The sequence below is a fragment of the Rhinolophus hipposideros genome (genome assembly GCF_964194185.1).
Source record: "Rhinolophus hipposideros genome assembly, chromosome: 20".
Lineage (NCBI taxonomy): Eukaryota > Metazoa > Chordata > Mammalia > Chiroptera > Rhinolophidae > Rhinolophus > Rhinolophus hipposideros.
Genome location: NC_138066.1, coordinates 32,719,253 through 32,735,058, shown reverse-complemented (window position 1 = coordinate 32,735,058; position 15,806 = coordinate 32,719,253). Strand labels below are relative to the sequence as shown.

The 15,806-nt window shown below is 45.6% G+C and overlaps 1 protein-coding gene across 1 annotated transcript; it reads right to left on the bottom strand.

The window, feature by feature from the left end:
* Nucleotides 1-4,092: 4,092 nt before the first annotated feature.
* On the bottom strand, nucleotides 4,093-7,072 carry GIP (gastric inhibitory polypeptide; the record flags this gene model as incomplete). The annotated part of the gene is made up of 4 exons (XM_081028014.1): nucleotides 4,093-4,225; nucleotides 4,955-5,044; nucleotides 5,618-5,764; nucleotides 6,999-7,072. 4 exons carry the CDS (start codon nucleotides 7,070-7,072, stop codon nucleotides 4,093-4,095), a joined length of 444 nt encoding a protein of 147 aa, XP_080884140.1.
* Nucleotides 7,073-15,806: the final 8,734 nt, after the last annotated feature.

Here is a 15,806-nt window from a genome sequence, read left to right as displayed (position 1 = left end):
CCTGAAGATTTTGTGGAGCAGAGCTGTCACACCATCCTTGGGCTGCCTTACTCTGGATGTCTACGAGAAAGAGAAATAATGTTCTATCTTGCCAAAGCCACTGTTGTTTTGTAGTTTTCTGTTATTTGAAGCAGAATAGAATCGTAGTCTTACCTTCAGATTCATTGTCATACACATTCTCAGACAGTAAGCTCAGATAGCATAAGCCCCCTTAGACACAAACTTTCTCAGACATAGATTTGTCCCCTCCAACACATACTAGCCTTTTCAGACCCCCTCTCATACACAGTGACCTCCTACAATCTACCTACCTACCTCTTTCTGTGAAAAATACACTAACCCCATACTGATACACTGACCTCATAGCCTCACTTTCCTACTACACCACGCCCTAACACAACAACTTGGTCCCTTAGGTTCTCACTGACACCATCTAGATATACCTGCTTCATTTCTCACTTTTTGACTCACACTGTAAGACCTCTTAAGGTACTCACACTGATCCCTCCCTCACACTCATCACCTCAGATTTAACTATTCATACCCTCAAATGCACACATACATTCTCATTCCCTTAGGTATACACATTGGTCCTTGACAAACTTCAGTGCCACCCTCAAGCAGACATACTCAGTTCCTTATTCAGACACATTTGTTCCTTATAATTTTAGAAAAAGTATGCTGACCAGTGAGGTGCTGGTAAATGTTTACCAACCATCTCTCCAGGTTGGGAGGGAAGAGCTTTGATTTAGAGCATTTGCCAATTTCCACCGTATAAATACTCTGACCATGGCCATTTTCAAGCTGTCAATGGTTTTACAACCTACTCACAAAATTCCTGACAATTTAACAATGGCTCTCAGAAGCACTCTGCTCCAGTACACCACTGAAGGCTGATTATCACAGATGCCCTCACTTACTTTAAGTGAGTCAGCTGGCCTTGTGGCAAGGTGGCTAAGAACATGGGCTCTGCCTCCTGGAGGCATGGTGAACAGCTGTTATATTATAATGATCTTAAAGGGTTGTGATGAAGTTTTAAATCAGGTCACTGTGACTTTTTAAAATGATGTTTATAAATTTGAATGTTGAAAAAACTGTTTATAAAGAACTGAGTACAATGCCTGCCCCATAGTAAGAACATTGTGCAAATTTTTAAAAAATAATCCTTTCTAATTCAGTGACCTCCAGAGATACCCAAGATGCCAGAAATACAGATCCAGACATTTCTCCAAGACAATCAGTTATATCATGGAAAATCACTAAAGTATATCCTCTGAGCAAAGGCATGCTCTAAACTGTGTGGTACACACTCTCAGAACGCCAGGTGTTTAGAGGAGAGGAAACCAAATATGTCAGAGCTGGGAGAGATCAAACTGGCAGCCCTCAGGCAAATTCAGCTCTCAAAAGCATTTTGTTTGGTCCCCAGAATGCTTTTAGGCGAGCATGTCTCTTCCATTTTCACAGTCCCTGTCCTTCCCATTGTTTTACACCCTCCCCACTTTGCTCATTTTTGTTACTGGCCCAGCCCTACAGCCATCCAGCTTGCCACTCTCTGATCTTAAATTAATACCCTTTTATTTTTAAAGCAAGGCTTATGTGTGTGAAGAATAATAATAACAAAAGTTAACTTTTATTGACAACTTACTTTGTGCCAGGCATTATTTAATATTTACTTCAATCCTATGAGGTGGGTACTTTTTTTAAAATTAATTTTATTGGGGAATATTGGGGAACAGTGTGTTTCTCCAGGGCCCATCAGCTCTAAGTCGTTGTCCTTCAATCTAGTTGTGGAGGGCGCAGTTCAGTCGCCATTTTCAATCTGGCATCCTTGTTGAGAGTTCGCACTCTAACCAACTGAGCCATCCCGCCGCCCCTCTAGAAGCCTAGCTGCAGCTCGTTATCTTCAATCTAGTTGGGGAGGGCGCAGCTCACTGGCCCATGTGGGAATCGAATCGGCAACCGTGTTGTTCAGAGCTCGCACTCTAACCAACTGAGCCATCTGGCCGCCTGAGGTGGGTACCTTTTATAATCTTTTTACAGATAGGAAACTGAGCTTCAGCAAGAGAGAAACTAACTTGCCAAGTCACAGACCTAGTAAGTGGCTTGAATCTAGGTGTTTGACTAGTCTACTAAAATATGACTAAATCAAAGAGGAGAAGGGAAGACATTCCAGGCAAAGATGAGCCAAGACAGGGGAGGAGGTACTTCTGGGGATGCAGGGCATTGGGAGGACGCAGCAGAGTGAGATGGGGGAGGCTTTGCACACTGGAAGATAAACATATTGATTTTGGGACAAATTGGGTTTGCCCACTTCCCTTCACCCCCACTACCATCACCTTCTTGTAAACCTGGAATCCTGCAGAGCCTCTTACTGGTCTTCCTCTTCTACTTTCATCCCTGTTCATCTCAGTGTAATTCTTACTCTCATCAGTATGATTGTTTTGGAATGCAAGTAGGTCTCCTGATCTGCCCCTCCTCGGACTTGCCCTTGCACTGAGGATAAAATTGAAAAGCTTTAATATCGCCTTTAATGGCCCTTTCTCTGCCCACTTGTCCAACCTCCACTTGTGCTATTTTTCCCGTTGCCCATTTCACTGTATCATAATAACACTGGCTAATATTTATTAAGGCTCCCCTCATCCTTTGTCCGTTTTATCCATCAAATATAATTCAGCTTAAATATCATTTTTCAGAAATGCCCTCCTGACTCCCCATTCCATCTAGATAAGATTTTTCTGTCTTCTCTCATAGCACCCTCATCTTTCTTCACATAACTTAGCATGTTATGTGATTATTAACGTGTTTATGTGTTTAAAGATTAAGGACTGTCTTCATCACTAGACTGTAAACGTCTCAGGGACAAGGATTATGTCTGTTTTCTTCAATGCTATATACTCAGTGTTTAGCACAGTTCCTGCTTATGTTAACTTTCCAGTAAGTGTAGAATAAATAGATGAATTAACAGATGGGTAAGAGCTGCATATCCTTTTCATTGGGTGGCCCGCACACACAGACAAACATACACTGTTAGTGCTGAGTAGATATTTGAATATGTTTTGACAATGGGTACAAAGATTTATTTCAGCTTAAAATTTATTGGTTTGGCTTCTCTAGGGTACCCAGGAGTGGAACCGAGGCAGGAGGTGAGTAAGTGAAGGGCAGAGTTCAGTCCTGAGCTGGTTTTAGTCAGAGTCACTGAAACCTGTAGAGAGTAGAGAGAGGAGGGCAAATGGTGGAGAGGAGGGTCATTATCAGCTTGGAGTCAGCAAAGTAAATTTATCCTGGCGCCCAGCCATAGTTTAACTGCTCCAACCTCCAAATTAGCTTTTAATAATAAGTAATCAAAATGATTCAAAAAAGCACAGAGAGTGTTACCCACACTCTTATGGAGATTTTCTCATACTCTCTTCTCTCTTGTTCTGGGCACATTTCTCTCTTCCTTCTTACCCTCTTACTGGAAGCCTTCCCAGATTTGTTCCCTCAATCTCTCCCTAGCTTCCCAGCATTAAAGTCTCAATATATTTTGGTTTCTGTGCCTCGATGTTTGCATTCTCAATGAATGTCCTGTCTCACCCTTTAGGTGGATGGGTCTCTCCATGGTATGTAGCCATACCTCGTTTCTAGGACATAATAGATTGAAGGCCTTCATAGCTAGTGAGGTGGATTGAAGGCCCATTGAGGCCAGCAGCAGCTATGGAGAAGGGCAATATGCAACCAACTATAGGGGTTCCATCACCGGGAAGATGCCATGGCACAAGGATACAGAGGGAAAGCCGAGAATCGTATGGGCAGCTCAGCTTGTATGGGCGGGGAGGTGAGAGCAGCATCTCACGTGGAGGAAGCTGAGAAAGAAGTGCAAGCAGTAATAATAGCTGCCAACATTACTGAAATCTTACTACTCCACTGGTGTTGCTCTCAGCTCTTTCCTTGCATTATTTTATTTAAACCTCACAATAACCCCACAAAGTGGTTTAAATAACCCTGATTTTCATGAAAACACGGAGGTTCAGAGTCTAAGAACTTGCCAGAGTGTGTTGGAGTGAAGATGTGAACCAGTGTCTGACTGCAAAGCTCAAACGTATAACCACTATGCTAGACACCCAGAGCCACCAAACTCCGCCACCTGAGCCTGCAGAGCTCCGTCTGATCCACCATCCAGGCCAGCAGCTCTTGAATCAGTAAGTCCTTTAGCAAACCGTCATCACTGGGGTTCTTGGGTAGGGAGCTACAAAGGAGAAAACCTCAGGCAGGCTGCCTTAGCCTGGGCCCCACCCAGAGAGAGTAAATACTGGGACTGGGACTCCAGGGGGGGTTGGGGGTGGGGAGAGGGAGTCAACACAGCTGCCTGTCAGTTCCCTCAGCTTTCAGAGCTCCCCCCTGGTCTGCCTCTTGCAGTCTCTTCAACACAAGGGAAAGCCAAACAGAATTCTGAGGGGAGACATCCCACCCCTCCATCTCTACAAGTATCCCAGAATGCATTACAAAACCCCAAGAGATTATTTTGGGAACATTCACTCTTCAGAATGATCGGTGCCATAGATTCCTCAGCTTCCTCAGACAGGGAGTAACTGATTTCAGGGGACTGGCCTTCGTTCAGTCCCTGTTCCACAAATAGCCTTCCTGAAGTGTGGCAAGGAGAAGCGGGGAAGCCAGTTCCTGAGGTCTCTTTCGTGGCCCCCTCTCCTTGACGCAGTGACTCTGCACACTAAGTCATCAATCTTAGGAACCCTGGCCCCCCAAGCCCCTCCCAGGAGCCCTGCCCCATGCATCCCAGGCTTCTCCCTTAAGCTTGGGCTGACCTCCAAGAGTTCAGTAAAGACCCCTCTTTGAACTCGGAGTGGAAGGGGATGCTTATCTGGGGCCTGGCCCTGCTCTGGAGTCTGGGAGAGGGAACAATGAGGTGGGGGTGGGTCAGGAGGCCCCACAACTCCCCTTTGCCTGTGGGCTGACTCACCCCTGCGGCTCTCTGGTCTCCTTCTTCCTGTTAGATTGATGGGCCAGCTCTAGGACCTGGGCGTCCCTCTGGGTGATGTTGTGTTTCCAGCTGGTAAGATAAAGATGAGGGTGTGAGTGGGGTTGGGGGCCATGCCAGATGTTCCCCAGTCCATAAATGCTGGAATCTTTTGGTACCTCAACCCAAGGAGCAGAAGGTACCTCCTTCTCCAGTCAACCTCCCCACTACTCGTCTTCAGCTGCTAGTGAGCAGCTTTTCAGAATCTACCATGCTGACCAAACGGCGAGGGCAGGGAAAGAGATTTGGCAAAGAAAAGGAAGTAGGATGAGGGCAGTTTATCCTATTCCCAAAGTCTGAAGTGCCCACCACCAAAAAGTCATTGGCAGCAGTTCAGCTCCATTGCCTTTATCCCCAATCCCTGGGGATCCTCTGTGAGCCCAACACATCTTCTCCAACCTCTCCCCTTAGAAGAAAAGCATTGGAAATTGCCCTAGTCCTGCCCCTAGACTGGACTGCTGCCCAAACCAGGGCTGCCATGATGTCCAGCTGCCCATCGTCGCCTAAGCGAAAGGCGCCTCCTGGAGTGTGTGTCACACGGCTGTGTGTCCACAATGGACACCTGGCCTGAACATCGGAAGGTAGAGCTGGGCAAGGGGAACTCACGCATTCTTCTTCCCCTTCTGCGCCAGCAGCCAGTTCACAAAATCTTGTTGGCGGATCTTGTCCATGGCAATGCTGTAGTCACTGATGAAAGTCCCCTCGGCATACCTGCGGCCTCGAGGTTGGGAGCTGCTAGCCTTAGTGTGGAATCTGAGGGGCAAGGAGGGGAGAGAGAGAGAAACCAGGAAGCCATGGAAGGGGTGCAGGGGATCACAATGCCAGCATAAATGATTGTCGCTGACAGGAGGCCGACCTCTGAAAAGGAACCAGCTCGTTCCTTGGGAGTCTGCTTTTATAGAGAACCCCCCTCTTGTCCATCCCCAGGGACTTGATCCTCAGCTTAGGGCCTTAGTGTGTGGCTCTGGTTTCTGGGCAAAGAGGGATGGGGGGGTCTCCTGTCCCAAAGGACTGAATCTCCTGTCCCAAAGGACGGAAGCACAGCTCCCTCCGATACTCCTCTTGCCCTGGCCCTACCTGATTCAGGTGTTGCGTTCCCAGTGAACTAAATAGTGAGCTCTTTTATCATAGAGCTTACTGAGTCAGGGCCCCTGAAAACCTTTAATACACACACTCATTTAATCCTCACGACACCCTTATTCTTTTAAAAAATTTTTTTTCAATTGCAATTGACATTCACTATTATATTAGTTTAGGCAGACACTATTTACACCTCTTTTTGTGAATCAGAAAACCAGGTGCAGAGAGATTAATTTAGCACACAGCATAGGTGGGCAGCCTGGCCCGGGTCTACGTTAACTTCTGCATGACCTTGCCTCTCCTTGTACATCTCTGACAGCCATGCCTCAAGTTCACATTGATGAATTTACACAGGCATGTGGATTATCCTTGTATCTGAGAAGACACAATTCTTTACTCAGACAAGTCTCTCTTGGTTCCCCAAAATACAAAGCCCCTTGCTATCTTCCCTCCTAATACTCTGATTTTCCTCACCGTAATCGTGACAGTTTGCAAAGCGGCGAGGTGGTTCTTTGTCTGTTTTCCCCTTGGGTCTATACACTCCATGAGGGCAGGAGGCCTTCATAGACCACTGCACAGAAATCCTCTGAGCCCTCTATAAAATTCGATCCAATGCACACATAAATAAATAGTGAAGGATTTCATTAGGAAGAGAGATACTGTCATCTACTTCAGACACTTGGCCACTGAGAAGTCCTCCCAGAGATCTAACTACAGTCTCTCCTGCTGCAACAGTAGCTCATAAGTACTCTCTGGTACTGTCCTTGCTTTGCACTCTGACTGCTGGCAGGTTTTTCCCTTGAGCTTCTTTCGTCTTAGCCTGAGGTTCCTGCCTTTCTCACCTCCCCCTTGAAAACCAGAACCCAGTCATCTCCCCAGCCCCTTCCCCTGCCCTTCTCACCCCTACCTGGAGTGACCCTCTTCCTTCTGTCCTAACACCACTGCCAGGAGCAGTGACACCACCAGCAGAGATGTCTTCATGGCCACCCACCGTCTTCCAAGGACTGTTTCCTGAGCTAAGAGAGAAAAGGAGCAGGATGAGGTGCAAGCACTGTGCTGAGGGAACAGCCAGTATGGCAACGCACTGCTGCTGTACCTCGGAGCCTGTGGGGGTTCTGAAAGCCGGGCTACACTGGGTCCTGAGGTTTGGGGCTTTTCTAAGAGGCTGGAGCAGCATCTTGGGGAGGGTGAAGGGTACTGAGCATTAGAGGTGTTGGTAACCAGAAGGAACATGGAATCTGGTCAAGAGGTGAGCCTTCTTTTTGTTGTTTTTAAGCAGAGTCCGAGAGGGCAATGGGGGAGAGATCCAGGCAGAAAAAAGCAGAAAAGACCCGTGTGCTTGGGCAGCCCCCCTTCCCGGTTCCAATGGCTAGACATCACAGGCATGTGGTTTGGCAAGATTCTCCCCTTAGAGCCCTCCAAAGTTCATACCAGCTAGCTTTCCAGCTCTCAAATTGTCTGTCACCTAAATCATCATGCCCTCTTGCCCTAAGTGAAAACCACATGTAGAACCATCTCATTCTCCCCTTTCCAGGCTTTTCTATCGCGGCTCAGGGAAGTTCTTTCTGAAGTCTGACCCTTCTACTGAGAGCTTGCCCCAGGGGGTCTTCAGCAGAGATGAATAGCAGTGAGGAACCTTCCTCCCAAGCCCCCCAAACCAAAGCTAGACTAGAGATAAGCAGGCTGCAGACTTCATCTTCCTGCCTTCGTCACCTGGGTGTTAAAGGAACCATCAGAGCCTACTTCTTATTTCTTGTATAGAGGAAAAGAAAGTGAGATACAAGGGTGCTGAGCATCTCAGGGGTGCCCAGTCCACTTCTCTCCAGTGTCTGCCCGTCCCCTGTCCTCGCTGCTCTCTTACCAGATTCCTCTTCTGGCTCTTCCAGAAGAAGGTCAGGGCGGGGATCTCTTCCTCCTACCTTCTGGCCCTTTGGAACCTGCCTCAAGAAAAATCTGCTGTAGCTCCTTTATATCCAGGCATCACAGACCCGCTGATTAGCCTAAAAGCATCTTATCTCAAGAAATTAAGTGCACAGCTCCCGCCCCATTAAGTCCATTTTACACGTAATAAAGTTTCCCTTTCCACCTGAACTGTGCTAATTGGTGATTAACATTTGGGTATTTCCAGCCGTTGTCTGGGGCCTGCCCGTGGGTGGGGTACCTTAAGTGCCCCTTTTCTTCTTACTCCTCCTCCCTTCTGGGCACAGGGCTCAGTATTCTTCTCTCTCTCTCTTCTTTTAGAAAGGATGCCCTCAGTGAGGGCAGACTTGGGTAGGGCGGTACTAACTGGGGGAGCAAGACGCTACTTGCATGGGCAATAGGCTACTCCTGGGTGGGAGTGGGCAGGGCTGCATTCATTTGAACCTCAGCTCCGGATAGCGGCCCATAGTGTTGGCAATGTGGCAATGTCCCCATTGTGATATCTAGGGGGTGGTCCCAGGCGGCTGTGGAAAGAGCTGAAGAAAGAGACGGCAGAGGGTTGAGGGAATGTGAAAGGTGGAGTTTCCCTGGGGTAACGAGGTGAACTGAGAACTTACACTCAAGCTGTCTTTCTTCTTAGGAGCAGAATAGAGTAGGGAAAAGAGGCACATTTACACCTTGGAAACTCAAAAGAAGGTGGGGCAGCTACAACTCTATTTATCTGTAAAGATTTATGAGATCTAATCCTCTCTCTTCAAATGCACTACTTACTGTCCCATATAAGAGAAATCGGTGGTCCTGTCTCTGGGGACCCCTGAGGTCATGTTTTGCCTGTCAGACTGGAGGGTTCTCCAGGGCAAAGACTTCGTCTCCTTGATCAGACTCGGGGCTCTCTGAGAGCAGGGGTGTGAGCCAGGGGCTAGGTCTTCTCCATCCTACAGAGGGTTCCTGAGGCTAAGGGCTGTGTCTGCCCCTCAGACTGGAGACTCAGTTGGGTGCTGCTCCCTTTGCCTTCCTACAAGTATTTAGTACTTAGTACAATGGCTCTCAGTCTAGAAGGCGCAGAGCACAGACTGCATTTTGGGTGCATTCCCAATGCCTCCTTCCCAGGTTCTCCCTTCTCCTCTTGTCCTGGGTACTTTCAACCATAAACAACCAAGTTCATGTTCTGCCTATTACCATGTTTCCCCGAAAATAAGACCTAGCCGGACAATCAGCTCTAATGCGTCTTTTGGAGCAAAAATTAGTATAAGACCCGGTCTTATTTTACTATAATACAAGACCTGGTCTTGAATATAATAATATAATATAATATAATATAATATAATATAATATAATATAATATAATATAATATAATATAGTATAATATATACTGGGTCTTATATTAATTTTTGCTCCAAAAGATGCATTAGAGCTGATTGTCCTGCTAGGTCTTATTTTCAGGGAAACAGGATAGCTCCAGGGCATAATAAAGGCCACTTTCCTTTCCAGGTGAACTCCCCAGCCTGGGATTAGCTCCAGCATGAAATTAAGTGCTTGTGTGGGATGAGAGGCAACCAGAGTAGGAGGGCAATTCACCTCTGCTTCCTAGAGACCTCGCCCGCACACCACCCATTCTTCACCATGTAGAAAAGCTTCTCTCTGGGCAGGCTCTCCAAATTCCATCTCCTAGCTATCGATGGGTAGAGATTAGAGATCCATTCAGATTTGGCCTCCAAAGGGGATGTTGGGGGCTGCTTGTGATCCTGCTTCCTGTTGAGCAATATAGTTAATGAGCTCAGAAGGGTTTACGTCAAAACCCTGGAGGCAGAAGGTGTGCGAGAAGGTGGATATCATTCCCTGGGATCCCTAAGTCTGATGCCAAACCAGAATAAAAAAGATTCTGTGGTGGGCCCTGGCAGTCCTGAGCTCCTGCCTGGGGCTCTATGGATTTGTTTTGGGGGGTGGACTGCTCTGAAGGCCAGTTGTGCTTTAGGTCCCCACCTACCCCTCTTGGAGGGGAACTCTCTGCAGCTCTCCTCCCTGTTTCCTTTTGATCTCTGGTTCTCATGCCATGCAGTGGACAGACTAGGAAGAATGTGGCCAGCGCCCTGGGGGAGGGAGGGATGTGGAGATCAGAGAAAATGCCAAACTCCCAGGGAACCCACAGGTCCCCCACAAGGCATGTTGGGAGGCTCAGGAATGGCAACAATGGCCTTGGGAAGCTGGACTTGATCAAAATACTTCAGGAAATCCCACTGGTGCCTTGGTCAGCCAGTCCGTGTCGCCATGAAAAGTGCCCTGGTGTGCAGAATCCAGTGCAGTGCAAGGGTAGGGTGGGGAGGGGAAGCTCAGGAGGGGGCAGAGCCCCAGTCCACAGTGGAGGATTTCCCGGATGTGAGGGGTCAGAGAGGACACAAGGGATGGGGAGGCAGGAGAACACCCCCAATTGGCCCAAAACCCAGATACAAAGGCTGATGGCCCAGACAGGTGGAGAGCGTTGTGGGGCATGTTTTGGGAAATGTCTGAGGAGTCCTAGAAGTCAGGGAGTCTGTGTGGAGAGGGAGTGACGGCAGTACTGCTGCAAGAGAACCCAGGCTCCTGCTCTCCAGACCCCCCTGGCTTCTGAATTGAGGCCCCAGGAATGAGAACTGGAACAGCAGGAGAGCCTTTGGGCCTTTCTGGCTCTTCCAGCTCAAGATGGTGAGTCACCACCCCCCAGGCTGACAGGACCACTGTAGACATTCCAGGCTGAGCTCTGCAGCCAGGCGAGGGTGACTCAGAAGGCTGGCTTCAGTCTCCCTGCCGTGGACTCTGCTTTTGAAGTTCATTTGGTCTTCGTGCTCCCTGGCTGACTCAGAGAGTAGACACCCCTCTCTGATCTCTCTTACAACAGGTGGCAGATTTATTCTCTCCTGTAGAAGAGACAAGAACACGAACCCTCACACACTTTGCTGAGTCATCTGGTCCATCCTGATTCCTAGAAGGACTACCTGCAGCCTTTCCTCCCCAAACACATCACATAGTCATGGTCCCAAACATTTTTTCCCATACCAGCCCCACTACCACTCATGGAAGATCTAACTTTCCAGAAGGATCTTCAAGAAAGAATATATTACCTACAGCTTCTTTTGGCCATCTGCTACAGGGATCAGTTTGGAAGTTCCCTCTCAGTTCTACCCTCAATCCCTCTTGCTATTTTCAAAGGCTATTTTGTTTGCTTTTGTTTGTCAAGAAAAAGAGCTCCGCTCTTAGTAGTTGTAGCCTAATCCATGAGAGGAGAAGAGCAGTGCACAGTTAGAGTTGGGAGGAGTATTCACAAAGTTCTCATTGTGGGGAAGGAAAGAACTGGTGATACATTTAGGATAAAAGGCCGAAGGGCTGGGCAGCATTCCTGAGCTGTCTTCTAGTTGGGAGCACATCCGAGAGAAAGGAAGAGAGGAGTAAGAAGGGAGGGCTTTCCCTTCCTTTTCCTTGCAAGGGGATATGAAGGATGGAATAGTTTCAGGGTCCCCAGTGGAGCAGTTTCTAGGGTCCCCAATGAACTCGCAAGACACACATACACATTCCTGCACTGGGTATGGGGAAGGCCTTCTGAAACTTCAGAAAACATTCCCCACCCCCCACTACGTTAATTAGATTAGGGAGTCGCCCGGTGGGGTGAAGAGAGAGAAGGAGGAGAATGCAAACCCCAGCGCCACCCACCCACCCACGCACCACTCCTGAGTTATGCTCAGCTTTGGGCAAAGCTCTTATCCACTCTAAGCCTTAGCTTGGCCATCTTTAAACTGGGGATAAGAACACAAATCTGCCCTGCCTACCTCATAGGTAAGTGTGAAGTTAGTGTCTTGTTAACTTGAAGGCATCCTGCGAGAGTGTTGGCTGGTAGTTTTCTCTGGAATGATCTCCTCCATCTCACTCTATGATGAGAATTAAATAAGATGAAATAATAAAGCCAGGCTGACTCAGCCCAGCACCTGGGACATGGAAGGCTGTGAAATTCCATATGAGTGAAGGCTTTGGAGACTCATCCACCTATGCTGACTAGGAGGATGATTAAAGCAGCTTACCGTCTCTGTGCTTCGGTTTGCCTTTCTGTTAAAGGAGGGAGGTAATAGTTCCTGCCTCAAAAAATTGATCTGGGAATCATGTATACTTAGAAGATACACTATGTTATATTACATCTTGATACATTACTTTTCTTTTGTAGCATAACAAATTACTCCAAATTTTAGCAGCTTAAAACGGGGAGTATTTATTATCTCAGTTTCGGAGGCTCAGGAATCTGGGAGTGGTGTAGTGGGTGGTTCTGGCTCAGGGTCTCTCACCGAGTCTCAGGGAGCTGTCAGCTGAGCTGCAATCTCAGCAAGCCCCTCCCGCACTGCAGACCACCTTTTTAGCTCACCCTTATGCATGGAGGCTGAGGGCAGTCCGTTCCTCACCATGTGGGTCTCTCCACAGGGCTGCTCACAGGTGGCTTCTTCCCCAGAGCAAGGGTATGGACCACGATGAAAGCCTAAATGTCTTTTAAAATTTAAACCCAGAGGTGACAGCCCATCACTTCAGCTATACGAATATGCTATTGGTCACCCAGACCAACCCTGGTACAATGTGGGAGGGACTACACAGGAGGCAGAGATCATTGGGGGGGGCCACCTTAGAGGTTGGCTACCATATCTCATCAGCCCTAAAAAATATTGACCATCACTGTCATCATTATAGAAAATGCTAAGTTCGTTAAACGTTTCACTGTCATAGACTTGGCCGTTCAATATCTATGTATCTCAGTCTCCTCTTGATTTTAGATACTGAAGACAGATAAAACTAATCATTTTTCTGATTTTCCACAAAGACCAGCAGAGTACAGAGGTCAGAATGAGTTACATTCTGAAGGGGTACTTGCTGGTTAGCAAGCAAATACTACATAGGGCATGCTTATACTAAAAAAAAAAAAAAAAAAAAAAAAGTTTAAAATTGTTGTTTGTCTGAAACTCAAATTTAACTAAGCGTCCTGTACTGTTTGTTATTTGCCAAATCTAGCAAACCTACCTGAAAAGCTTTTTAAAATCCCAATGCCTTAATGCTATTTCCAGAGTCATTAGTCTGGAGATTTTAAAAACTTCTCATTTTGGAATATTTTAAAACTTACAGGGAAGTTGTGAAAATAATACAGACAACTCCAATATACCCACGGATTCAACAAGTTTTAACATCTTGCCGTTTTTGTTGTATCATTCTATTATCTATCTATCCTCTCAATATTTGAGAGTAGATTTCATGCATCATGGTGCTTTTTTTTTTTAAAGATTTTATTGGGGGGAAGGGGAACAGGACTTTATTGGGGAACAGTGTGTACTTCCGGGACTTTTTTCCAAGTCATGTTGTTGTCCTTTCAATCTTAGCCATGGAGGGTGCCATTCAGCTTCAAGTTGTTGTCCTTTCAGTCTTAGTTGTGGAGGGTGCAGCTCAGCTCCAGGTCCAGTTGTTGTTGCTAGTTGCAAGGGGCACAGCCCACCATCCCTTGCGGGAGTCGAACCGGCAACCTTGTGGTTGAGGGGACGTGCTCCAACCAACTGAGCGATCCAGGAGCTCAGTGGCAGCTCAGCTCAAGGTGCCGCGATCAACTTTAGTTGCAGGGGGCGCTGCCCACCATCCCTTCCAGGACTCGAGGAATCGAACTGGCAACCTTGTGGTTGAGAGCCCACTGGCCCATGTGGGAATGGAACTGGCAGCCTTCGGAGTTAGGAGCACGGAGCTCTAACCGCCTGAGCCACCGGGCCGGCCCCATCATGTTTTTTTACCACTTAATATTTCCATGTATATTTCCCAAGAACAAAAACATTCACTTATATAACCATAATTATCAAAATTCAAGAAATGTACAATTATCAAATTCAAGAAATGTAACATTGATATAACACCTATAAGTCCATATTACAATTTTTTTCTATCCCGATAATGTTCTTTTGGGTATTTCCCCTCCATTATTAGATACAGCCCAGGATCATGTATTGCATTGAATTGTCATGTCTTTATTCTCCTTTACTCACTTGCTCAGCCTTTCTTTGTCTTTCATGATACTGACATTTTTAAGAGCACAGACCAGTTATGTTATAGGATGTTTCTCAATTTGGGTTTGTCTGACATTTCTTCCAAATTAGGTTCAGGTTATGCATCCTGGCCAGAATACTAGAAAAATGAAGCTGTGTCCTTTTCAGGGTACTGAACATAGAGGAACAGATGTCTACCTGACTGATGATAATTTTGATCACACAAAGTTTTGGATGATCCCATTGTATAGTTATTATTTTTATCCTTATCATGAATAAGCCATGTACAGGGAGACACTTTTAGACAATGTAAATACCTTTTTCCTCATCAGACTCCTCCACTCTTACTTAGGTTTATTTAACAATAATTGATGATTCTTCTTTGGACCCATCTTTACTATGATGATAGAAAATGGTTATTTTTCCAATTCACCACTCCCTGCACAGTGTTGGGATTTTTAAAAACAGCATTATTGAGGTATAACTGGAATAATTAACTGCAAACAAAAATAATTAACTGAAAACAAAAGGACTCCAAATTTGATGTTTTGACACGTCCTCTCCCATGAAACTATCACTGCAATTAAGGTAGTGAACTATTTACCATCCCCAGGTTTCCTTGAGCTCTTCTCTCCTGCCACTTACTCCCCTCCCAACCACTGATCTGTTTTCTGTCATTGTAGATTAGTTTGCATTTTCTAGAATTGTATATCAATGGAATCATACCGTATACACTCTTTTTTGTTTGGCTTCTTTCATTCAGTATACTTATTTTGAGATCCAATCATATTGTAGTATGATCAATAGTTCATTCTTTTTTATTGCTGAGTAGTATTCTTCCATTGTATGAACATATTACAGTTTGTCCATTCAACTGTTGATGGACATTTAAGTTGTTTCCAGTTTTTGGCTATTACAAATTAAGCTGCTATGAACATTTGTGGGCAAGTCTTTGTATGGACACATGCTTTTCTCTTTCTTAGGTAAATATCTAGTATTGAGGTCTGTTTACCTTTTTAAGAAACGGCCAAACTGTTTTCTGAAGTGGTTGTAACATTTTACATTCTTACCAGCTGTATGAAAGTTCCAGTTCCTGCACAGGCTTGCCAAAACTGGGTGTGGTCAGTCTTTTTCAATTTTAGCCACTCTAAAATGTGGTATCTCATTGTGATTTTAATTTACATTTCTTTGATGACTAATGATATTGAATATTTTTTCATGGGTTTATTTGCCATCTGTATATCTTCTTTGGTGAAATGTCTTTAAGTTTTTTGCCCTTTTATTTTGTGGGGGTGGGTTGTTTGTTTTCTTGTTATTGAGTTTTGAGAATTTCGATACAAGTCCTTCATCAGATATATGATTTACAAATATTATCTCCTAGTAGGTGACTTGTCTTTTCATTCTCTTAACATTATCGTTTAAGGAATAGAAGTTTTTTGTTTTTGATGAAGCCCAATTTATGAATTCAGCTTTTTATGAGTTTTGTTTTGGTGTCGTATCTAAGATATCTTTGCCTAACCCGAGGTCACAAAGGTTTTGGATTTACAGTTATATGACCTAAATGATTACATTTAGGTAAATGACTGAGTTAATTTTGTATATAGCATGGAATATAGAACGAAATTTATTTCTTTGCATATGAATGTCCAGTTGTTCCAGACCATTTGTTGACAAGATTATCCTTGAGTTGTCTTTCCACCTTTGTATAAAATAAATTGTGATGTATGCGTGGGTTGCATTGGGATTTTTAAATGCTCCACTGGTA